At 45.4% G+C, this 24213-nt stretch overlaps 1 protein-coding gene across 1 annotated transcript in view; it reads left to right on the top strand.

Annotated features, from left to right (window-relative positions):
* Positions 1-24213, top strand: part of LOC138569550 (kinesin-like protein KIF19) — a 3041213-nt gene that overhangs the window by 2855314 nt on the left and 161686 nt on the right. Inside the window, exon 18 of the mRNA XM_069647615.1 lies at positions 23238-23729. Within this exon, the coding sequence (XP_069503716.1) occupies positions 23238-23729 (492 nt within the window). The remainder of the gene's footprint in view (positions 1-23237; positions 23730-24213) is intronic.

The following is a 24213-nucleotide window of genomic DNA, read 5'->3' as shown; positions in this document are numbered from 1 at the left end:
AATCAAGTTAAGTGGCTGCAGATAGCAATAGACCAAAGGTTTATGTGCCACAGCTTTAGCCAACATTGAAATAACAAGCAAAGTGCCAATGTGTACTATGAACATGCGCCTATGGCCTTTGCACATTTACATCTTACAGTGTAGGCCCACCTGTGGAGGACAACCAGATGCGCATACATCAATGCAGAAATAAATATTATAGTTGGAATAGATATACAGCCTTTCAAAACTGCACTCATTCAAGACATGCTGGAATTTTAGTGATGTAAACTTTTTTGTTATTGTTGCTAGTTGCATGTGTTTGCTCTGGCTGTAACGGTCCACCCAGTCTGGTGCGAAATCCCACCTTCTCCCCCTCCCTTCCGGTCCGTTCGTGCTGTCTATATATATTAACCCAACGCTTTTGTATTCAAATTCTGTTTATTTCAGAAAAGAAGTGGCCCACTTTGGCCAAAACACTGCCCCACACTATTAATTAGTTTTGTTTTTTGGGTATTGCCCTATTGTAGTATATGGAAATCCAAGCCTGTCTGCACCACGCCTTGGGTTATCTTTCAAAGAAAACATACATGTTGTGGGACCAGCAGCATTGATACCGATGAAATGGAAGTAAATATTTTCGTATATGGGATAGTTGAAATATTTTGTTGTTTTTCACTGCACAACTTGCCATTAATATTGTTCAATTTTGTGACATGTGTTCCCAAAATAAAACTCCCTCTGACATGCTGTGAATGCTGGATGAAGGGTTGCATTGTTATGTGTCTTTGAATCCACTGTACTAACAATTTGAAGGCCAACATATGTTGAATATCCACAAAGAAGTGCTAAGATTCACTATATTGAAAGCTTACATAGGAATGTTAAGTTTCTATAACTGTGGTCTATCTTTCGAAGCGGTTGGTCATCCATCACATAGAGAGAATGGAAATAAAAGACACAATGGGCCTCATTAGGACCCTGGCGGATTTCGCGGTGCTAAATGCACCGCGAAGCACGGCGGAAAGCCGTCGATAGCGCCATGGGGGTTGGCGGATTTACCGCCCCATTCCGACCTTGGCGGAGCGGTAAATCCCCAATCCCCATTCTGCCCTTCCCCATTCCCATTCTTGCCCCATAGGGTATAATGGGAGTGGGGAAGGAGTTAATTACGCCACCGTAAAATACGGTGGCGTAATTAACAACGAGGTCCCGTAGCGCCATGGTTTTCTCCGCCTGGTAAAACCAGGCGGAGAAAACCTCCATGGCGCTAAGGGAACTCGTAGTACGGCGGACGGGTCCGCCGCGATTAGCGCTGGCGGAAACCCACTCCGCCAGGGTCCTAATGAGGCCCAATGTAAGTAAAGTTTTAAATAATAGTTATGCAAGTGAGGATGGCAAGTGTGCTGTATGCTACATGATTTACATTGTGATGGATGATTGTTCAATTTGACATAAATAATAGACATTGGATGTGTTAATTGTAACTTAAATTGATAGGTAACATAAATGTGTACTGTGTATATAGAATTATAAATTCGGTACTGAAATATATTTTTGCATTCTCAAATATCCATAGTTTTATTATACCGATGTGTGCCTGTCATGGCCGTAATTGGACAATAATCATCAACAAAGCATCTATGATAACCATTATCTGTGATGATCGCCATCCACAAATCTGTCTTTTGCAGTTGCACTAATAAGGAGCAACATGGCAGCTTGTAGGTTCTGAAAATGTGCGGTGTGAAAGTGTTGCATTTGAAATGTAAACCACTAATTTCTTCTCTGTAATGGAACACCATGTGCCTCAATCAGAAATCGGTGATGGAAGATAATAACTTTCAGTGAAGAATGCAAAGACTGGGATTAATCGATCAATTAACAAAATCAGCATTAGAAGATCACCGTTCACAGTTAAACAACAAATTAGAACCATGCAATGTTTGCTAGCAATAACCTCTATTGGAAAAAGTTATCCCATATTTTCATTCACTTAATTACCGCTTTTCATCATTATGTCAAAATTAAAAGTACTTGTTATGCTCCCGACTATTGCTGTTTTCTCCAAAAGAAACATTTTTTAATCGTTTTGCATCTGTTGTGGATGTGTGTGTTTATGTTCCTGGTTCTGCGTTAGATAAGATTATGACATTAGTGATGACACAGTACGCTTGGCTATGCTGCCCAGTATCATCATTAAAATAGGTGGAGCTCATCGTGAGCATCTAGTGATGTCAAAGTTAGGGGTGGGTGATCTAAATTAGTGCCGCGAGGGTACATGCACTTAGGGCGATGGATCAACAGATAAGATTAGCACAACATGGCAGTACCCGACCTGTAGTTTTCATATATGTTAAAGTGAGAAAAACTCAGGTAAATTGCATTGGAATTTGTTTGTAAGAATGATGGATGTATGCTCTAAAATAAATGTCCAATCCATTGGCCCAATATAATTTTTGAACAAACTATCCCTTTAATATTCTTTATTATATTGTGTTGCTATATCATTTACTTTGTATATTTGTTGTTTAGTGTGAGGGTCAGCTTTGCCATGCTAGAGAATGTTCCCTTAGCCTGTAGATTAGGCAGGGAATTCTTCTGTAGAGTAGGGCAAGCAAGGTATTTTCTTTATATAAAACAAGGGGGGGTCTGGAAAACTCTATACCAGCACAAACACAGCCCATTGAATTGTTCTTGGGTGGATGGCCCCTGGGAGAGTCTCAACCAAGTCTTTTGCTCATTGTTCTTTTCACAGAGAAGACATTTCCCCACATATCAGTCTTTGTCCTGCCCTCGGGCAGTCCAGCACTGAAATGCTAGGCAATTCTCCTCTGAACAAGAGTACCACAGCAACCCCATACACGTGTTTCAGCCTTGTTGGCCATCATCAGTGAGTTGAAGCTGTGCCTCTCTAAGAACAGTGAGCAAGGGGTCCACGTCTGGATCGCCCTGGTAACTTAGGGTGAGACCCAAAGTTAATTTATGCAAAACAAGGGCGGGTCTTTATATAATTTCTTTAATAAAACAGAACATTTTGAGACATTGACAAGCAGTTGTCTGCCTAGCATTACTGACCCCTCACACAGTCTTGCATATAGCTACAGAAAAATGGCAACATGATTAAATAGCAAATGGCACCAAAACAGTTTGAAGAGTTTGTTTTAGTCAAGACTATTGTGACGAATCCCGAGAGTTGTCACTTCTCCCCGAGGAGGAGCCCCTTCCCATGAGGCCAGGGAGGTGAGGCCACTACCCGATAGTCCCCCTGGGGGTGGTACTCAGCAGGAGGATCTCGTGGGGAGAGGCTTACCCTCTGGGGATAAGGGAGGACATCCCTCGGGAGAACATGGTATTACAGACCTCCACCCAACTCCTTCACCCCCCCTTGTTTCATACCACACACCTCCATGTTACACTCTTCCATGTATGTCTGTGAGATTGATGAGGCAGCAGTTACTGAGAAGAGGAAGAGTAGGAATGACTTGGCTATGACTATAGTAAAAAGTCTGAGACGTGGAGGAGGTGCGTAGCCATGCCAAGTCTGAATTGGAACCTGAATGAGCTGTCTAGATGTCCTTGCCCATTCCAAATAACGACGGAGGAGGGACTTACCTTGCTGTCAGACCCTCTCGGGAGGAACCATGAGCTCGGAAGGCATCCAGTATGGAAAGAATTAGTGGTTGCTGTACAGGATACGAGGAGTGGAACTGAGGCATTCCTACAAGGGCTGGGGAAATGGGAGTCTCAGCGCTGGAAAATGACAAAGTGTGGTTGTGCAGAGATGCTGCAAGTGCTGTGGAAGCAGCAGGCGAGTGAGAGAAGCCAAAGTGGACCACAGATGGTACATGGGCTGTCAGGGTTGGCAAAGGGGAAAAGAGAAACCTCAAAACAGGGGTATGGGATCCACATATAACACAGCGGAATACTTTGAACAATAGTACCTAGCAGGAGAGTAAACCAGGGCTGGCAGAAGTGAAGTACAAAGAAAGGAGCAGGGTCTGGGACCTACAACTTATGAAGAAGAACATCAGTCATCATCTTCTTCTTGGCAGTACCTAGCAGAGTAGTGAACCAAGTCTGCCAAAACAAATTAAAGGAACTGTGATACGTGTCTGGGACCCACATCAATCAGAGTGTATGAGAAAGGCCAGGGGAACGGAGGCATTCCCCCTGGCATTGTGAACTGTGTTAAAAAGCCTGAGAAAGGCCAGGGGAAGGGAGACATTCCCCCTGGCATTGTAAACTGTAAAAGTAAAAGCCCACGAAAGTGTGAGAACAAAGCCAAGAAAGGCCAGGGCAAGGGAGTGATTCCCCTGGCATTTTGAAATCGTAAAGACCAAGTGAAGAGACAGTCCAGGGGAAGGGAGTGATTCCCCCGGCTGTGTGTGTGGAGAAATACTGAGTTTACTATATACCTGGAGGACGAGACATTCTCCAGCAAAAAAATAGTGAAAGTAAGTATCTGCAAGAGTGTTGATGTTTGAGGTGGAATTTACCCTTTTGAGTTGAACTGAGAACTTTGCTGCTTATTTGACATTTCAACCTGGAACTTTCTTTTGCGCCTTGGTAAGGGATTAAGCCCTGAGGAAGCCATTCCCTCAAGTAAAGGTCCCACCAACAATTGGAACTGTGAAAAGAAGGTAGCCATTCTTCTGGACCAAGAAGATCCACTACTTCTTTAGTTTAGTTACAAGTGTGAGGGACAGAAGTATGGTTTTGACACAGGACGGTGGACTATTGGTTTACACTGACAACTTGACAAATCCCTTAGTATTTTTAGTTGAAGTAGTGAAACCCCTCTTAGAGTTAGGGACAGTTAGGTTTTCTCTTTATTTTCACTACTAATAAAAGTGTATGCCAACAAACATGGCACCTGTGTGTTGGTCAACTCCTTCTGCACCCTTACACTACTCAGCCAATGTGTGTTGTGGTTTCTTTGAAGGGCAACATGTTAACGTGTACAGGGTGTGCCCTAGCAATAAAATACTGATCGCTCTTCAACTTCAAATTGCTCTTTATAACAGTTATTCATGATCTACTTTTTGAACCCTATGAATTTTTTGCAAGAAAAGATTAAAGGAAATTAAATCAATAGCACTACTTTCATTGGTTTCCCATTAAAAAAGGAGTGAAAATAAATTCATTTTCCAAATCAGGGTTGAAGGGGAAAAATGTTGTCCATTTGAAACTGTCTACATTGTAAATCCTAGAAAGAGCAATTCTACTTTTGCAAAAACTCTTTATGAAGTTGTTCCCTTGTTGATGCTTTTAGGGAAGGGTTCTGGTTGCACACTTGTTCGGCTTGAATCTTTGCCATCTAAGCTTCAGACGAGGCTAACTGGGGTGATTTATTTATGGCTGTGAGGTTCATTCTGCAGGGCTGAAAATCAGCTCCTTTTGTGTACTTTCAAAGAAATTACTAGGAGCATTGTTATCTGTGCCATGAACTAGTGAGACTCTTCTCAAAATACAAACTTTTTCGTATTGATCGCAAACTGGTGACCAATGGAGTGGAGGAAAATCTAAAGTCCTCAAGTTAGGAAGGGCACAAAGCACTTGAGGGCCTTTAGACTTGAAGAGGCCCTATAAGAGGAACTCAGTTATTATGATTAACTAGGGATGAGAGTCCCATTGTCTTGCCACGGGATGAGCAAAATAGAGAGGCAGTGGTCACTCATCAGAGCATCCAACTCTGTGCTCCATCTAACCAGGTGTTTCTGCGTGTCACCCATTAAGAAATCACTCCATGTCTATGCTGCAAAGACACTAAATGTAACAAGGTATGGGCCAGAGATGTGGGGGAAATCCTATGCACCAGGATAGCCACATGTGAAAACGCTTTTTTTCCAGAAAGGTTTTGTCTTCTGTAAGATGCACCTGTTTTTACAATGAAGGCCACGCTGAGGATGCCAGTAGTTGAGGGAAACCTTGGCTGAAAGCTTCTCCTTCATCAGGCTATAAAAGCCCTGCAGATTTCTTTGCAGACCAACCCTTGCAAACATCCTGTCACCGGAAAGACTGGTGCATTTTCATGATTTAAAAGCGTGCCTGCAAAGTGCTGAAACAGTCAGGCATGTCCCATTAATAAAAGTTGGGCATGCCCAATTGAGAAACACACCTGCAACCTGTTAAGTGGTTGTAGGTGTACACAATGAGAGAAGGAGAACACCAAAGAGAACAACAGGGAGGCCTGTTGCGGAGAATACAGAAAATGTGGAGTGCTGAGTGTTGGATCGCAGATTGCAAACTGGATTGGACGAAAATCAAAAGTCATGAATTTAAGAAGAGTACAAAGCACTTAGGTGCAGCAGTACTTGGAGAGAGCCGCTTAGAGGTTATTCTCACTAACCAGCATTGATATTCTCACAGTCTTGCCAGTAGGTGAGCAAAAAGGAAAGGCAGTGGTCACTCCATCCAACTCGATGTTCCATCTAACCCGGTGATTCTGCGTGTCAACCATTAGGAAATCACTATATGTCTAAGCTGCAAAGATGCTAAATGGCCCAATGTAAGGGCCATAAATGTGGGGAATATGCCTTGCACCGGCATAGCAAAATCTGGAACCGTTGTTTTCAGAAATGGCTTGCCTTCTGTCGGAGTGTAACTGTGATTGCAAGAAGGGCAAAGCTAGCTGAGGATGACAGAGGTCAAGGAAAGCATCGGCTTGGTGGACCCATCGATAAACTGTTAGTATATTTACTTTAAGGCTAGTAAAAACATGTACTCCTACGTCCCATCCCCTTTCCTCCATAATTTTGGGACATTCCCTCCTGTGGGACGGGACCGGAGCACTTTTGTAAAAAAAGCATCAAATTGAAAAATGTGTCTTTCTTCTCTTTTTACATGGCTTGCCGCACGCGGCTGTAACCCCGCCCTCCTTAGCTCTGCCCACTCATCGCCCTTCAGTCCTTTTCTCCACGTGGTCGGGGCTGGATGCACTTGCATCACCGGGAAGACCTTTTTCCTTCGTGTTGTTCTTCTCTCCTGCTCCGGTTCTGCGGTCGCGTAGTCCTCTGTCTATGCCGGACCGTTTGGGATTTACTACTTGTTCCTCTTGCAACGTCGCTTTGCTATGGCGGATCCCCATTCTCATTGCTTGGAGTGTCTGGGACCGGATCACCGTTGGGACTCATGTTTCTACTGCGACTCCCTTTCGGTCCGGGCACTTCAGCGTCGTCTTTGTCCGTGGGAGGAGATCGTCCAGAAGGTTCCTCCATCGCATTTTCAGCTGTTCACAGACGGAAAGAAAAGACGCCCGGTGAGTTCCTTACTTTTCAGGGCACCCTGGCCGGGGACTCCTTCCCTGGGTCCTCCAGGTCCGGGAGGGGCTTCAAAAGCTCTGCTACCAGTGTTTCCCCTGAGGTGCCGCGCAGGCCTAATAGGCGTATCAGGGGTTTTCTCTTAGGGTTTCTGCGAGGGGCCTGCCTATACCAGACCACGATCTGAGGTTCACCAATCAGGTGCTAATAGCCAGCATAGTCGTGCTGAGGTGTTGGGTACCGGAGTTCGCTCCGAGGTCTCGTTCTCAGGAGCTTCCCACACAGACACTGGGGTGCGCCCTGAGGCCTCCGTTGAGGCTTTCTGTACTGAACCATGGTCCGAGGCCCCTCTCGGGGGAGCTATTAAGACTGGACTCTGTTCCGAGGTTCTTCTTAACGAGGCTGAGGTGTGTACCAACAGAACTGAGAGGCCTGTTAAAACCTTGTCTTTGAGGTGGATTCCTCAACTTTCCCACGCTCGCGGAGTCACTGGTTCTGTTGAGGGGGCACAGGGAGAGGTTGTCGACTGTAACTCCTCTGTTACCGGCATTGTCGAGGTTCCTCCTTTGGAGGCTAATTCAAGGGACAGGATGTCCAGTAAACATCCAAGGCCCCATAGTACTGGCTCTGCCGAGGATCCTTGTGTCAAGGCAAAAATTTCAGTCAAGTCCCCTGACCAGTCTGTGGAGTCAACTGCCTCATCTACACATGTGACGCAGTTCTCCTCAGATGTTCACAAAACAGCGGGCCTTCCCACATGGTCTACGGTGGCCATTTTGATTTCTTCCATCACACCCACGCTATCGACGGCGGGTGCTGAGAATCTTTTTTCGGTGGGCAACCTTTTACACGCGACAGGGTGAATCCATTCCGCCCTTCCTATGACTGGCACACTTGGATGCCAGTACCTCATTCGGTCTCGCTTCCTGGCAGCCTCTTCATCAGAGGATGCTTTCTTGGGAAGTTTCAGAGACTTATGCACTCTGACCCCAGGAGGGAGTACTTTAAGCTGTAACCAGGGTTTCCCCTTCGGTGCCTCAAGGGCCAAACAAGGGTACAAGAGATTCCTCTGAGGGTTCTGACGGATCTGCCAATACCGGACATTGTTCTGAGGTTCACCATCACGGTGGTAAAGTTAAGCCCAGTTCGGGTGGGTGCTGGGATACCATGGTTCATCCTGAGGTCTCAGTTTCTGGAGCTTTCCCCGCTGTAACCAGGTTGAAACCTGAGGTTCCTCTTGTGGAGGCTTAAGTCTGTACCGAGTACCGACTCAAGGCCCCTTTTAAGGGAGCTTTAAGTACCAGGTTGAAACCTGAGGTTCCTCTTGTGGAGGCTAAAGTCTATATCGACAGATCTGAGAGGTGTTCTCTGAGGGTCTTGTCGGTGAGGTATTATCCTCAACCGTCCCACGCTCATGTACCGGTTCTGTTGAGGGGACAAAGATGGGGGTCACGGACCACGTTCCCTCTGGTACCAGTTTGTCTGAGGTTCCTCCGTTGGAGGCTAATATTGAGACTGGTTCGAAGATGTTGTCTAAACATCCAAGACTACCCAGTATCGGCTCTGCCGAGGATCCTTGTAAGGCTAAAGTGTTACTTAAGTCCCCTGACTCTCCTGAGGAGGCAATTGCCTAAGCTACGCATGTGATGCAGTTCTCTTCAGGTGGCGTCAAAATGGTGGCCCAACCTGAGTGGCCTACAGTGGCCATTTTGGATACCTCCCTTACACCTACGTTCTCAACATCTGGTGCTGGGAGCATTCCTTTAGGCAATAGTAACCCGTTCTGCCCTTCTTTGACCGACGTTCATGGGCTCCACTGCCTCATACTGTCTCGGTCCCTCCTGCTTTTGCTCCACTGATCTATGTGGACCCGCTCGGTGGTGGACTCTCCTGGCAACCACCTAGGTGGAGGTTGAGTTTTTGGGAAGTTTCAGATGCTCATGCACTCTGACCCTATGAGGACGTTTTTAATGCGTTTTCACTCCTGTTCCACCCCGGCTGCTCCGATTCGGGTTTTCTTTTAAAACCTGAGGCGGTAGGCGTGGAGGACCAGTTATCACGAACTTGGGAAATTGGCATGTATGGAACAAATGGAAACACGGCCGCCATTAGACTGTGCCGTTACGCTGTTTCTTAGCGTGCCGCTGCAGTCTAGTCTTTTTCCAACATGGCCGCCGCCGAGTTCTATTTCCTCTCCTGGACTCGGCGGATCGGCGCGTTGCAACTTCTGGATTTCTCCTTGTTGACAGCGCTCCCTGTGATTTCCCTTGGCAGCGATCCGCCCACACTATCGCTTACAGTTTGTGTCTTCTTTCTCTGCTTTCTTGCAGCGTTACCCCTTGCAGTTTTGTCCGCATTACTCTCGTGCTCTTCCAGCCTTATTTTCTCTGTTTTCTTTCTGTTTCCCCTGTTCTGTCTGTATTTAGGCAGAGTTCTTGCTTATTCCCTTCTGTATTTTCTTTGAGCATTCCGGTTCTGTTCCATCTATTCATCCATTCTTTTATATACTTTTTTTAAGTATCACTCTCGATCCTCTGTTCTGATTACCCTTTATTTTTGTCCACGCTGTTTACACAGCTTGCAGTCCACCCGAGACATTCATTACCGTACTCTGGCTTTTTTGTGCCGTTGGACTCGAGAAGACCTGGGTTTTTTTGTGCCTGAGGCTTTTTCCCCTACAACGCTCCGGCTGTTGCGGAGAGAGGTCTCCGGAGATTGCTTGGGTGGGAATCACGGTGGCTTCCTTCCGAGGTAGACCTTATCTGCACACAAAAAAAGAAGTCAGAAGCTCGGCGACCTCGAAGGAAGAAACTGGATTATTCTTCTACTACCTCAGGTGAGGAGGAAGGGGGAGAAGGTGAACTCCGATTTCTGAGAAAAGAAGAAGATATTACCGACCAGCTTGATTTAATTACTGACAAACCGGATAGCTTGCAACGCCAGATTGAAGAGATGGCCACACCACAGCGAATTCAAGAGCTAGTGGCTGCAGTTCAAAATCTTAATCTTGAGGTACAGGCTCTCAAAACCAACAATGCCGCCTTGCAGCAAAAAGTGGCTGCCAGAGAACAACAAACTGCTGATCTCCCTCTTTTACCCCTGGTTTCAGGGAAGTTTGATGGCTCTGAACAGAAGGTAAAATAATTTCTGGAGGCTTGTAACATCCATTTTGCCTTTAGGAAGGGCGCCTTCGCTACAGATCATGCCAAAGTGGGATTCATGATTACTCATATGTCAGGTAACGCCTTGGCATGGGCTACTCCATTGGTGTCCCAATCCGATCCAGTTCTGCAGGACTTTGCGGCCTTCAAGACTCTCTTACAACAGACGTTCCTCCGGACAGAATGTGCATTTGTAGTCACTGAAGACCTGCTGGATGTATGCCAAGGTAATTCTGACCTACTTACCTACATCTCAATCGTCAAGAAATTGGCTGTAGAAGCAGGATGGCAGGAACAGGCCAAATACAACATTTTTCACAGAGGATTGCGAGAAGAATTGAAAGATGAGCTTGCACGGATCCCTCCACCCGTGACTTTCCCTGACCTCCTCACTGCGGTTCAGAGAATTGATTTCCGTTTGACGGAACGTAACAATGAAAAGAAGGAGAATAGCGGTTTGGCACTCCATCCTGAAGCAAACCCCTTGCCTTCCTCTCCTGCTATGCGCCCCATCCGCGATGAACCTATGCAAATTGGGACTGTGCGGGTGCCACTAACTCCTGAAGAGAGAAAAAGAAGAAGAGAAGGAATCCTCTGCATGTACTGCGGTGCTTCCACTCACCTGCTGAGGGACTGTCCCGATATTCCTTCTAGGAGATCGGGAAACAAATGCCCTCGATAGTTAATAGGACGGATTATCGAGGAGTGACTCACAGTCCATACACAACCCTTTCTGTCACGTCCGCCAAGACATCTGAGGATTCTCGTCTGATGGTCGTATCAGTCAAAATACAGTTCAGAGGTAGAGAGGTAGACACACAAGCACTGATGGACTGTGGAGCTGCCAGAAATTTCCTGGACACCATGTGGGCAGACAAGGTGGGTCTAAAGAGAATCGCAAAGACGGAAGATGAAAAGGTGGAAGGAGTGGATGGAACACCCTTGTGTTCCGGCCTTATTACCCATACAACTGAGGAAGTAAAGGTCTTCATCCAACAACACTCTGAAGTCATGAGCTTTGATATCATCCGGGCTGCTCACTTTCCGGTTATCCTGGGAATAGGTTGGCTCAGAAGACAATATCCTACCATAGACTGGACTAACAATCTTTTGAGTTTTCACTCCAAACACTGTAAAGAGGAGTGTCTACCAGAGCCACTGTTTAAAACCGTAAAGGCTGAATGTTCTACCGAGTCTAATGCAATTCATTGCATACCCAGTTTTCTTTCTGAGTTTTCTGATGTCTTCATGGAACAATCTCCCCTTCAATTGCCTCCACATCGACCTGAGGATTGCAGGATCGACCTAGTTCCACAAGCCTTGGTTCCCTTTGGCAGAATGTACTCACTCTCAGTGTCTGAAAAAGAGGTACTCAAGCAATATCTAGATGAAAACCTTGCCAATGGTCTTATCAAACCATCTCGGTCCCCAGCAGGAGCCTCTTTGTTTTTCATTCCCAAAAGGAACACCAAAGAATTAAGGCCATGTATTGACTACAGGGGTCTAAACAAACTAACTATTAAGGATCGCTACCCCATGCTCATCATTACTGAAGTATTGGAGTCGGTCCGAGGCTCTGTGGTGTTCACTAAACTTGATCTCCGGAACGCTTATCACCTGCTCCGCATTAGAGCAGGTGATGAATGGAAGACGGCCTTCTGCACCCCTTGCGGTCTGTTTAAATACCAGGTAATGACGTTCGGGCTAGTCAACGCCCCTTCCATCTTCCAACGGTTTATGGACCGATTATTCTCAGATCTGCTGGGTCAAACTACGGTGGTATACCTGGACGATATATTGGTCTTTTCTCTCAGATTGGAAGATCATCAGCGACATGTTAAGGAGGTATTACATCGACTTCAGTTACATCACCTACTTGCTAAACCCGAAAAATGTGCTTTTTCACAGTCCTCAATCTCCTATTTGGGGTTCATTCTATCCAATCAAGGAATCACCATGGATCCAAAGAAGGTAGAAGCTATTCTGGCCTGGCCACCACCTTCTTCTGTTAAGGAGATCCAACGATTCCTCGGACTGACCAATTTTTATCGAAAATTCATCCCTGAATTCTCCCAGCTCACTCTTCCGATAACCTCCCTACTAAAGAATTCTTCCAACCCTTTCAACTGGTCTAAGGAAGCGGACGACAGCTTTTCCTGCTTGAAACAATGGATCTGTACAGTGCCAGTTCTAAGACAGCCAAACCAACTACAGCCCTTTATTGTGGAAACCAATGCTTCCGCAGGTGCAGTGGGTGCTGTTCTTCTTCAGTCTAACCAAGGACTCCAACATCCCATTGCTTATTTTTCTAAGACCTTGAGCCCGAGCCAACAGAATTATTCCGTTATTGAACGTGAGCTGTTGGCCATGAAATTAGCCTGTTTGGAGTGGAGACACTTGCTCCAAGGTAGCCTGCATCCCTTCCAAATACGAACTGATCACAAAAACCTACAGGTGCTTAAGCAACAAGAGTGTTATAATACACGTCAAGCCAGATGGGCTCACTTCTTTGCTCAATTCCATTTCAGTATTACATTTATACCCAGTTCTCAAAACCTGATTGCCGACGCCTTATCACGCAGAGATGACCTCGATAAGAATCCTACACAAGAAAAGGAACTGATGTTCCCTCAGACTAAGATCGTTTCTTCTGTGACATCCTTTTTGCAACAAGTTTAAGAGGCCTCCATCAACCTGAAAGAACATACTTCTGCCCTTTGGAAGCAGCCAGTGATAGGAAGAGATGGGTTATACTTTGCTCAGGGGAAGTTGATCATTCCATCCCACGATCTCAGACAAAAGGTTCTCCGATGGAGCCATGACTCCAAGGTGGCCGGCCATAGAGGCATACGCGGTACACTGGAATTAATCCAAAGGTCATTCTATTGGCCCAAGATGAAGGCAGATACTCAGGAGTATGTTCAAACCTGTCTTGTATGTCTGCAGAGCAAACATCTCACATAGAAGCCATTGGGATTACTTCACCAAGAGCCGATTCCACCAGGTCCATGGAAACACATCTCAACCGACTTTGTAGTGGACTTACCTGTCTACGTGGGTTGCACCTGTTTCATGTTCACTGTGGACTCCTTCTCTAAGCTGGCTAATATTTCCCCCCTGACCGGCATACCCTCCGCTACTGTTATGGGGGATGTCTTCATGAAGGGCATATTTAGGTTACACGGTCTCCCCCTGAAAATCGTATCCGATCGAGGTAGTCAGTACACCTCCAAATTCTGGACGGAGTTGTGTAAAAGGCTGGGTATCGAGAGAGCTCTCTTTTCTGGGTTTTATCCCCAAACCAAAGGAGAGACAGAGAGGCTAAATGGAACCCTGGAGCAGTACCTTAGGTGCTTCATAAATCAACAACAAGATAATTGGGTGTCTTTGCTCCCTACCGCAGAATTCGCTTACAACAACTCGGGGCACACTGCGCTAGGAATCAGCCCTTTTTTCTGTACCTATAGTATACATCCTCAATCCATAGTACCCATCTATCCCGTAGACTCATACATACCAACCATTGAGACTACCCTTGAGAGAATCAAAGAAGCCCACAATACTGCCAGGCAAAGTCTTCAAGAGGCTGGCAGTCGCTATAAAGAACAAGCGGATAGACATCACAGACAGGTACCAGACTGGGGAAAGGGCACCAAAGTTATGCTTTCTACCAAATTCCTGCCTCGCTGGGTCTGACCATCCAAATTGTCTCCCCGTTACATCGGACCATACGAGATACTTTCCAAAATCAATCCTGTAGCCTACCGCCTCAAACTACCCAATACCCTGAGGCGGGTGCATCCAGTCTTCCATTCCTCTCTTTTATGACCTTACTTGCCTAGTACCAGAAGACAGTCTGCTCCCAAACTACATGTCGTTCCTACTTCCACTTCCAAAGAGTACGAGGTCTCTCAGATCCGAGACTCCCGACTTCACAGAGGACGCCTAGAATACCTGGTCCACTGGAAGGGGTATTCCTCTTCCGAGGATACCTGGGAACCTAGTTCCAATATTCGGGCCCCTCGTTTGGTAAGACAGTACCATCGTCTTCACCCTGGTAAACCGGGAGGGCAGGGTCTTCGAAGGGGGCATACTTTCATGAACTTGGGAAGTTGGCATCTATGGAACAAATGGAAACACGGCCTCCATTAGACTGTGCTGTTACGCTGTTTCTTAGCGTGCCGCTGCAGTCTAGTCTTTTTCCAACATGGCTGCCGCCGAGTTCTATTTCCTCTCCTGGACTCAGCGGATCAGCGTGTTGCAACTTCTGGATTTCTCCTTGTTGACAGCGCTCCCCGTGATTTCCCTTGGCGGCGATCCGCCCACGCTATCGCTTACAGTTTGTGTCCTCTTTCTCTGCTTTCTTGCAGCGTTAACCCTTGCAGTTTTGTCCGCATTACTCTTGTGCTCTTCCAGCCTTATTTTCTCTGTTTTCTTTCTGTTTCCCCTGTTCTGTCTGTATTTAGGCAGAGTTCTTGCTTATTCCCTTCTGTATTTTCTTTGAGCATTCCGGTTCTGTTCCATCTATTCATCCATTCTTTTATATACTTTTTTTAAGTATCCCTCTCGATCCTCTGTTCTGATTACTCTTTATTTTTGTCCACGCTGTTTACACAGCTTGCAGTCCACCCGAGACATTCATTACCGTACCGCGGCTTATTTGTGCCGTTGGACTCGAGAAGACCTGGGGTTTTTTTTGTGCCTGAGGCTTTTTCCCCTATAACGCTCCGGCTGTTGCGGAGAGAGGTCTCCGGAGATTCCTTGGGTGGGAATCACGGTGGCTTCCTTCCGAGGTAGACCTTATCAGCACAAAAAAAGAAGGCAGAAGCTCGGCGACCTCGAAGGAAGAAATTGGATTATTCTTCTACTACCTCAGGCGAGGAGGAAGGGGGAGAAGGTGAACTTCGATTTCTGAGTGAAGAAGAAGATATTACCGACCAGCTTGATTTAATTACTGACAAACCTGATACCAGTTTTCTGTTCCCGTCTCGTTGGGATGAGCCTTAAGCGGATGAGGACGGCGATGAGCAGCCCTGCTCAGTGAGAGCTTTCCATGTCCGGGAGGGGCTTGTTTAGCTCTGTTATCAGGGAATCCCCTGAGGTGCCTCAAGGGCCTTATAGGCGCTCCAGAGTGTTCTCTGAGGATCCCTCAGAGGACCTGCCAAAACCGGATGTGGTTCAGAGGTTCACCGTTTGGGTACTAAGGTTCAGCTCAGTTCCTATTTGGCTCTGGATACCGGGGTTCACCCTGAGGTCTCCATTTTTGGAGCTTTCCACACTGATACCGGGGTATGCCCGGAGGTCTCCGTTTCTGGCGCTTGTCACACCAAGCCACAGCTCGAGGCTCCTCTTGAGGGAGCTATATATCCCAGGTTAAAACCCAAGGTTCCTCTAAATACAGTACCAACGGAGTCGAGGGATCCTCTAAGGGTCCTGTCTGTAGGGTGCATTCCTCAACCGTGCCATGCTCCGGGTTGCGGTGGTACCGATTCTGTTGAGGGGGCAAGGAAGGTGATCAGCAACAGGCCTTTCAGTACCGGCTCTGCCAAGGTTCCTCCAGTGGAGGCTAATTCTGGGTCAGTTCCTAGGATGTCCACTAAAAATTTTAGATCTGCCAGCACCAGCTTTACCGAGGATCCTTGTTTCACTGCTAAGTGTTTCTTAAGTCCCTTGACTCTCCTGAGGGGACAGTTGCCTCATTTTCTCCTATGATGCAGTTCTCTTCATGTGCTGACTAAATGGCGGCCCAACCTCCTTGGTCCACGGCAGTCATTATTGATACCTCCCTCACACCAACTTCCATGACGACTGGTGCTGGGAGCATTCCTTTTGGGGCTGAGCAGTTTTTCCACACTATGTGGACAACAAAGACCCATTTGTCGGTCCTGGCGACAGCTTCAGCTAAGGCCCCTTGTACACAGAGGTCAGGGTCCCAGACTCAGTCCTTCTCTGGGATCAGTGGGTTTCATGGTTGCTGTGTGCGCCGATCTGAAACTCCTATTGGTATCCCCGCCTTAAGCGGCAGCGGCAAGGTGGTTAGTTTTTCTCTCGGTCTTCAGCCTCCTCTACCGGGACAGGTAATCTCACTGCCCACAAATCACCAAATGATATTTTTGTCGGTCACACTACACTATGGTGGGAGGATTAATCTCGTCTTATCTGGAGGCGTGGCAAACCATCACCGAAGACTGGTGGGGTTTGTCCATCGTTTAGGCGGGTTTTTCGCTTGCCCTTTCCTCTTACCCTACCCTTCAAGCCTCTCTTCTGACAGATCGGGATGCCCTCCCTCAGAGCAGAGGTATAGAAACTTCTATACCTCAGAGCGGTGGAATCTGTACCCCTCATGGAGCAAGGGATGGGCTAGTACTGCGGTCCCTTCACAGTGCTCAGTCAAGCTGGCCTGCGCATTATCTTCGATTTTTCCGAGAGAAATTCAAGTTGTTCACACTCAGCCAAATAAACTCCTCTGTTCGGAAGGGCGATTGGCTCAGTGTGGTGGTCTTCCAGGATGCGTAAATGCACATTCTGACTTCATATTCTGTGAATATCTGCGGTTCTCTGGAGCCCGCATATGGAATATCTGCGGTTCTTCGTGGCAGCAGAACACTTCAGAATCGGGTACTCTTTTTGGTCTCGGCGAGATGCACCAGAATCTCCTCTGAGGGGCCCTGCAGCGGTCTCCCAATACCAGATCTTCTTCCAAGGTTCCCCATTTGGGGCTAAGGCTGACCCCATTTCTGCTATGGCTTTGGATACCAAGGTTTGCCCTGAGGCTTCTCCATCTGGAAATAACTGTATCGAGTCTTAGCTAGAGGGCCCTCTCGAGGTGGCTGTAAGACCAGGGTTAAACCGGAGGTCCCCTGCTTGGGGCTAAATCGGTCACCAACAGAATTGAGAGTCCCTCATTAAGGGTCCTGGCTGTAAGGTATATCCCTAAGCCTTCTGTACGCGCGCCTGGGCGTGGTGATACAAGTTCTGTTGAGGGGGCAAAGGAAGGCGGTCATGTACTACAGACCTTCCAGTACCGGCTCTGCTGAGGATCCTCCCCTAGAGGCTAATTCTGGGGAAGCCCCTGACATGTTGAGTAAACACCCTACATCTGCCAGTACCGGCTCTCCCGAGGTTCCTTGTTTCAAGGCTAGGATGGCACACAGGCCCCTGACTCCCCTGGGGAGACTATTGCTTCTCTTGCTCCTGTGACTCAGTTTGCCCCTGGTGTGTGATAATGCCGGCCCAACCTCCGCGGGCCACAGCAGCCTTTTTGAATACCTCCCTTAAAAGCAAGGTTTTACATGAACAAGCAGGGCGACACAGACTCTCCTCTCCTTGTGGATCTTGTCATACAAATTTGGGCTGGGCCATCCAATATATTGTTTGGCTCCAGGCTCCACACATCCCGGGTCACCTCAATGTGACCGCAGATTAATTCAGTCGCAAGTCGTCACCGGTTCCGAGTGTGAGATGAACAGCAATATCATCTCCAACCTTTTCCAGCAATGGGGCACGCCAGAGGTGGTCCTCTTTGCAGCTTGTTGGTCAACATGAAAGCTTATGCTTTCCCCTCATTGCCTCATATTTATTGGTCGCTCTGTAAGCGCATTGAACTGTGGCCAAAGCAGCTACGTGGGCTTTCCCACCAGCTTTTGGTAAGCATTTCTGCTTAGACTGGGCCTCAAGAGCCGATGCTCAGTTCGGCCAGGCTGTTCTTAAAAACCTTTTTCAGTAAGGTTCCATCCACCCGTATTTCCTGTGAGGAGTGCTTGGTAATCTCCCAAAAGTATGGTGGAAAGGGGACGGGACATAGGAGTATAACAAAAATTACTCACCATAGTGACTACCTTACTCCTAGTCCTTTCCTCCATACGCCCGACCAGCATCCCCTCTAATAAGTAGCCTCTATTATTGCTTAAATGGTCTCAGACCTGGCGAAAGAAAAGGACTGAAGGGTGCTGAGCGGGGCGGAGCTAAAGAGGGTGGGGTTACGGCTGCGTGCGGTACCCCGAGTAAAAAGAGAAGAAGGACACATTTTTCAATTTGTTGATTTTTTACAAAAGTGCTCCGATCCCGTCCCACAGGTCGGAATGTCCCAAAAGTACGGAGGAAAGGGGACTATGGACTAGGAGTAAGGTAGTCACTATGGTCTGCTTATTGGGAAAATGAGGTGTGTTGGGCAGGGTAGCCTCAAACATGGAGTGTCTGTAATGTTTCAATTCCGAGATGGGCTTTGAGAGTTATCTACCATCTCCTAGAAACTAAAGGCTTTTTTTCAAACTTTGCTGCAGGCTTTTGCTTGTAAAATATTTAGTGGGACTCTGGGAAAGGAAGGTGGCGGACCAATGCCTGTACCAACAGGAGTAAGAAGGTGGAGACAAAAGCATTACCCTCTTTATTCAAGCATTAGGCGGCTCATTATTTAAGGCAAGTGCAACCAAAACGGTTAAGGAACCACTCAAACTGATGAAATCGTTCTTGAATGTAGGCATTGTCTATTGCTCAATACCTATAAAGAGCCTAGAGTAGGAGAGACACGATTTTCAAAGACATGAGAATGTCAGTTTTTTGATCAAGCAAATGTTTTATGAAAGGATATTATATTATCTAATAAATTATGGTTGTTTCAACCATTTTTTACATTGTATATGTATGTTTGATGCTGGTTCTAATGTTTCAATAAGATATGTTGATTATGAACTTGTAAGAAAGTTGCATTCTGAGCTAGTTAATCCTGAATCTCATGATAAAGTTTGACCTGTGTATGGCAGACTACAGGCTGATTTCATGGCACCAATTATTTAGGTGAAACCTCTTGGTTGTGGAAAGTGTTCTTAATGGTTTAGTCAGCCTGCATGGCAAGGCCCATGACCTTTCATGTAAGTGTGTGAAAATAATCTGTTCATTTACATGTAGATATTTTGTACTTCTTCCTGATTAACTGGACGCATCAGCAGGATATAAAATGGACCCTTCTACCATGGTCTCAATCTAAAAATTATGATAATAACCAAGGTGAGATTTGGAAAATTGAGTACTAGCTGCATGTATTTGCTACAAATATGGCTAATGCATAGAGACATACCTTAAATAAATTATCTAAAAACAAAGTGCGCCTAAGAGTTCATTTATGCTTAATCTAATTCCTGGTTCAATGTAAGCTCTTTGACACATGAAACTTGATTTTGGGATTGATTGCAGTAGTCCAAAATATGTGTGGGGTACCCAATTGTATCCACATGAATTCCCACATGCCTTGTCATGAAACATATAAGTATTCTTCAGATTCCACCAACATTTGGTTTAATGTTTTAACACAATATGCATGGATTAGGGCTAAATCAGTTTTGGAAATCTGTTCCTTTAACACAGAGATCTACAATTTTAAGCGCAAATTCTCTGTGTGCTGTTCCTCCAAACTAGCACATGGCTTTGTATTGTATCATGTTTTTCTCATTCCTTGCACAATTATTCTTTTGGGTGAAGTTCTAAAAAGTTTGTTTTATCAATGGTGTATTTCAATGTCTGTTTTTTTTAGTACACTGGACAATTTATAGATCTCTGAAATATAAAATACATTTTCCATCAACCTGACTAATGCCATTGTTTTCCGTCTCAATCACGGAAATATTTACTTTTGTAGATCTGGGTTCATTTTGTGTGGCTATTTTTGTAATGCAGCACACTAGAGTAGCAAAATTGATGTGCAGCTTTATAGACCAAAACGATTTTGTTGTCTCCTAATTGTTCAATTAATATGTCTGCATCCTCATTTGGGTGATTCTTGTTTAAGGGGATAAAAGATTTCACTTGATGCATTTCAAACACATTTATAAGGAGTACTGTGAGAAACAAGAGGGTATTCTCACTTCTAAACCCCGCTAGATCCTCTTCTCAAGTGGCCAGGGAAAGGCCATCGCTGTTGGATCCTGACCCTGTATGTGGAGAAGTGAGGGAGGATCACCTTGGTGGAGGGTCCTTGGGGATTGGGAGTGGGGTACACAGAGGCGAGACATGGTATCTCCCTTTTCCTGTTGAGGACCAACGTAATCCTCCACCAACCTTTATGGGTTACTATAAAGCTGTTCCCCTCATTTCCCTCATTTGCCCACATGTGACACTTGACAGTACTGGGACAAGGAAGAGGCGACAGAGTAGTGAACACTACATCATTTCACCACTCTAGTACTGGGACAAAGAGGATGCCTGCAAAGTTCTGCAACAGTCAGGCATGTCCCATTAATCAATGTTGGGCATACCCAATTTAAAGAACACACCTGCAACCTGTTAAGTGGTTGTAGACGTACACAATGAGAGACAGAGAACACTGAAGAGAACAACAGGGAGGCCTGTTGGGGAGAGACCAACAGGGGACCCTCGGTAAAAGGAGGCCGCCGTGGTGGCACTGTAGATAGAGCCAGGATGCTTGCATATATCCTAGAGGACTTGTAGGACCCAGAAAGAGAGGGCTGTGTCATTTCCGAAAGTCTGGGAGCCTCGTGCTTCTGAGCGAGCAGGAGGAGCTGTGTGAAAGCCTGGAGAACCTAGGACACCGTCCACTACCGTGTAATGGCATTCAGAGTACAGACGTGCAGAGGGAAGCACCCTGCAGACGAGCTGGGCTTGTAGTGATGGACTTCCCAGACTCAGAAGTATAGTGGAAGCAGCAGGAGCCACAGAGAGGAGACTCCTGAAACTGGTGAGTGTCGGTGGAGGACGCTCGAACATGAGGCGCTCCTGACAGACCGACGTTAAGTAGCGGTCTTCGAAAATTATGTAAAACAGATGCATATTGAATCTGAATTACATGGAAACCTCAAATTAAGCAAAATAATCGCATATTGAATGCCAAACTGAATGGAAACTTTAAATTAAGCAGAACAAATGCACTTTGAATACTGAACTGAATGGAAACTTTAAAGTAAGCAAAATAAATGCACATTGAATAACGAACTGAATGGAAACTTAAAATTAAGCAATATGAGGGCATATTGAATAGTGAAAATATTGAACAATGAATTGATGAAAACCTTTAAACTAAACACATTGAATATTAAATGTAATAAAACATTAAGGACAACACAGATAACTTGAGAACAGCTCAAGTGCCCAAGTGAAAGTGAATGCAGTCCCAAAGTGATCCTTTATGAGTGAATGCAGTGCAGCAAGGCCAATGACTGGCAAGAGGTGTGTGACAGGTGATGGCACAGCTGTGAGGCTGACAGAGGAAAGCCAGAGGAGTGTAATACCGTACAAAAGCCAAGAGGCCGATAAAGTGAAACTAAGAGAAAGTGATTTGGTGCACTGGAGCCAATGCCAAAGAACCCGCATGGGCTGAAGAGCCCAGGGATCCTGGTTGCACAAACTGTGATGGGTGGACCGTGTGGTCTGACAACTGCACCTAGACCAGTGAGCCCTGAATGCTGAAAACCAAAGACATTGTGAAACAAACCAATGAAAGCAGTGTAGGTGAACTGGTGAGGCAGACCAGAAGGAAGGTCAAGTGGACCTTGTGCTGTGTGAAACCTTTTAAAAAGACTGAAGCAACTATAAGTGGTGAAGATAAAGTCTTGGGGAAGGGAGCCCTGAGATTTGAGAAACCACACGTGTTGTCTTCGGAACGGAGTCTCAGATCTTTTGATTTTGAACTGTGTTGTTTGGAACTTGGGGAAAGCAACCCAGAGGGTTGTTTGGAACTGTATTGCCTTGAACTGGAGAAAGGTAATCTTGATACTTTTCATGGAACTTTAGTACACTTGGGGAAGGGGAGCTGAAAGAAAGCTAAGAGCTGGAAAAAGCTCAGAACTTTGTGTTATACACCATTTCTTTTATTATTGACATCCCTGCACATTGTTTAGCTTTAGTTGTGAGGGGAAGTATAGGTATTGGACACAGACCTGTAAGATGAACTCTTTGACTCAGACTGTCCTTAGTTTCATTCAGGCAGGGAAATCACACCTTAGCATAGTGCAAGTTAGGCCTTCTATCATGCTGACATTTAATTTAATAAAGTATTTCATTTTGAACTTTAAGTTTGCTGTCTGTGTCTTACGTCATGATGCCTTCACAGTACCCAACTGAGCATTCTAACCCCTTAATATATATCTGTTTGACGGTCATTTGTTTGAATCACATCTAATGCCAAAAGTGTCTTGTTATACAAAAAGTAAAAATCAGATTAGTTTTCAGAATAGCCAGAATAAATATATGAAAAAAGATGTAATGCGGTGCAGGGTAGAATATTTGCATATTTTGTTTGTTCACAGTAAAACTTTGAATAGATTCTATTTTTCTGAGGTTCGACAAGCCCTGATTTAGTAGCTAATTTTGTACTCTTTGAGTTTTGGACAGGGGGCTCATTGTGAGAATCATAGTCAGTGGCCTGTATTTTCTAGAAACTGAACTCTTTTGTTTGGACCGATTCTCAAAGGAAATACCATGAAAAAACAAAGAAGTTACCATCAGTAACTCTAACGTACTAAGTCACCATCAGGAGTAAAATCAAAGATGAGTCTGAGTTACACATAGTAACCTCTTAGTGAATCAGCCTATATATCATGTATTCTATAGTCTAATTCTGGAGGTTGTAGTGATGCAATTGTTTCTGGTACAATTGGCCAAAAGGTCATACTATGCTAGGCATCATATGGACACTTTAAATCACACATACAATAACGTTTCTTAAAATTCTACCATGTTTGTCATGCCTATTCTATTTTAATTTTCCCTTTTCATGGTCCCTGTATGAGTACTACACAAAGGCTCTTATTTGACTTTCATTGTGATTGGGGCAAAGTGTTGTCTTTGACTTGGTTTTTAATTGAACTGTTTTATTTCGTGATAGAGAAAGACAACACTTACCTTAAAAGACATCATTTCGATTCTGCGCTCACCAACTTCACTGGATTCAGATAGCTGCCAGTCGGCTATGCAGAAATCTGCTCCAACACTGAGCCCTGAGGCCATGGAAGAAATTGCCATCAGCACCAAACAAATATCCCTCATTGCAGCCAGGAGACGGTCCAGAGTGCATATTCCTGCGCCTTCTCATGACGTTGACCGAGATAAATCAGGCAGTCGTCTGTCAATTCATTTTTTTGATGATGTGGAAGAGGCAAATTACATGGGACATATGTACACGCCACACCATCGAATGGAAGGAGCCAACAGTCTAGAGAGCCTATTTGCAAAAGCTACAAGAAAGGATGGAGACCTTAATGATTATCCTCTGCTTAAAGCAATGAACAATTTAAAAAAGGAGAGACAAAAGGAGATGTATGCAAAGAAGAAATACAGTAAGAAAAGATCATATTCCTTTGAAACAGTCTATCCAGGGGTAAGCATCATGTGTCTCTTTTTCTCTCAAGAATGTAATGCGCCACATGTGGCACTAATGGAAAATAGAAGATAACTGGCTTACTTATAAAGTTTTGTTCTGTCTAATGTTCTTTTTTCCCACAGGTTCTTTCATATTGTAGGTATTTTATTTGTGTGTGTTTGTGTTAAGGTGAACAATCTGATGCAACGAAACCCTTGAAATTCAGTGAAATTAACTTTAGTTGAAGTGATGTTAAGGTGCTGATTTAATGCCCCAAACCCCATGAATTTCGGCATGTGCTGGAAGCCACCACCTTCGCTATGATGCCTGCATTCATAGCCCGTAAGCACATCATGACATCACTTATGATATCACATATGACATCACTTATGGAATCATGAGTAACCTCATTGTCCTTACCTGAAACATGTTCCAGAAGATTATGACATATGTCATTTTAACAAAAACCATTAAGGATCACTGTTGGCAGGGGCCCCCTCCC

The sequence above is a fragment of the Ambystoma mexicanum genome, chromosome 2q, assembly GCF_040938575.1.
Source record: "Ambystoma mexicanum isolate Mex_15411 chromosome 2q, UKY_AmexF1_1, whole genome shotgun sequence".
Classification (NCBI taxonomy): domain Eukaryota; kingdom Metazoa; phylum Chordata; class Amphibia; order Caudata; family Ambystomatidae; genus Ambystoma; species Ambystoma mexicanum.
The sequence above is the reverse complement of the archived record's forward strand: the minus strand, read 5'-3'. Positions and strand labels throughout refer to the sequence as shown.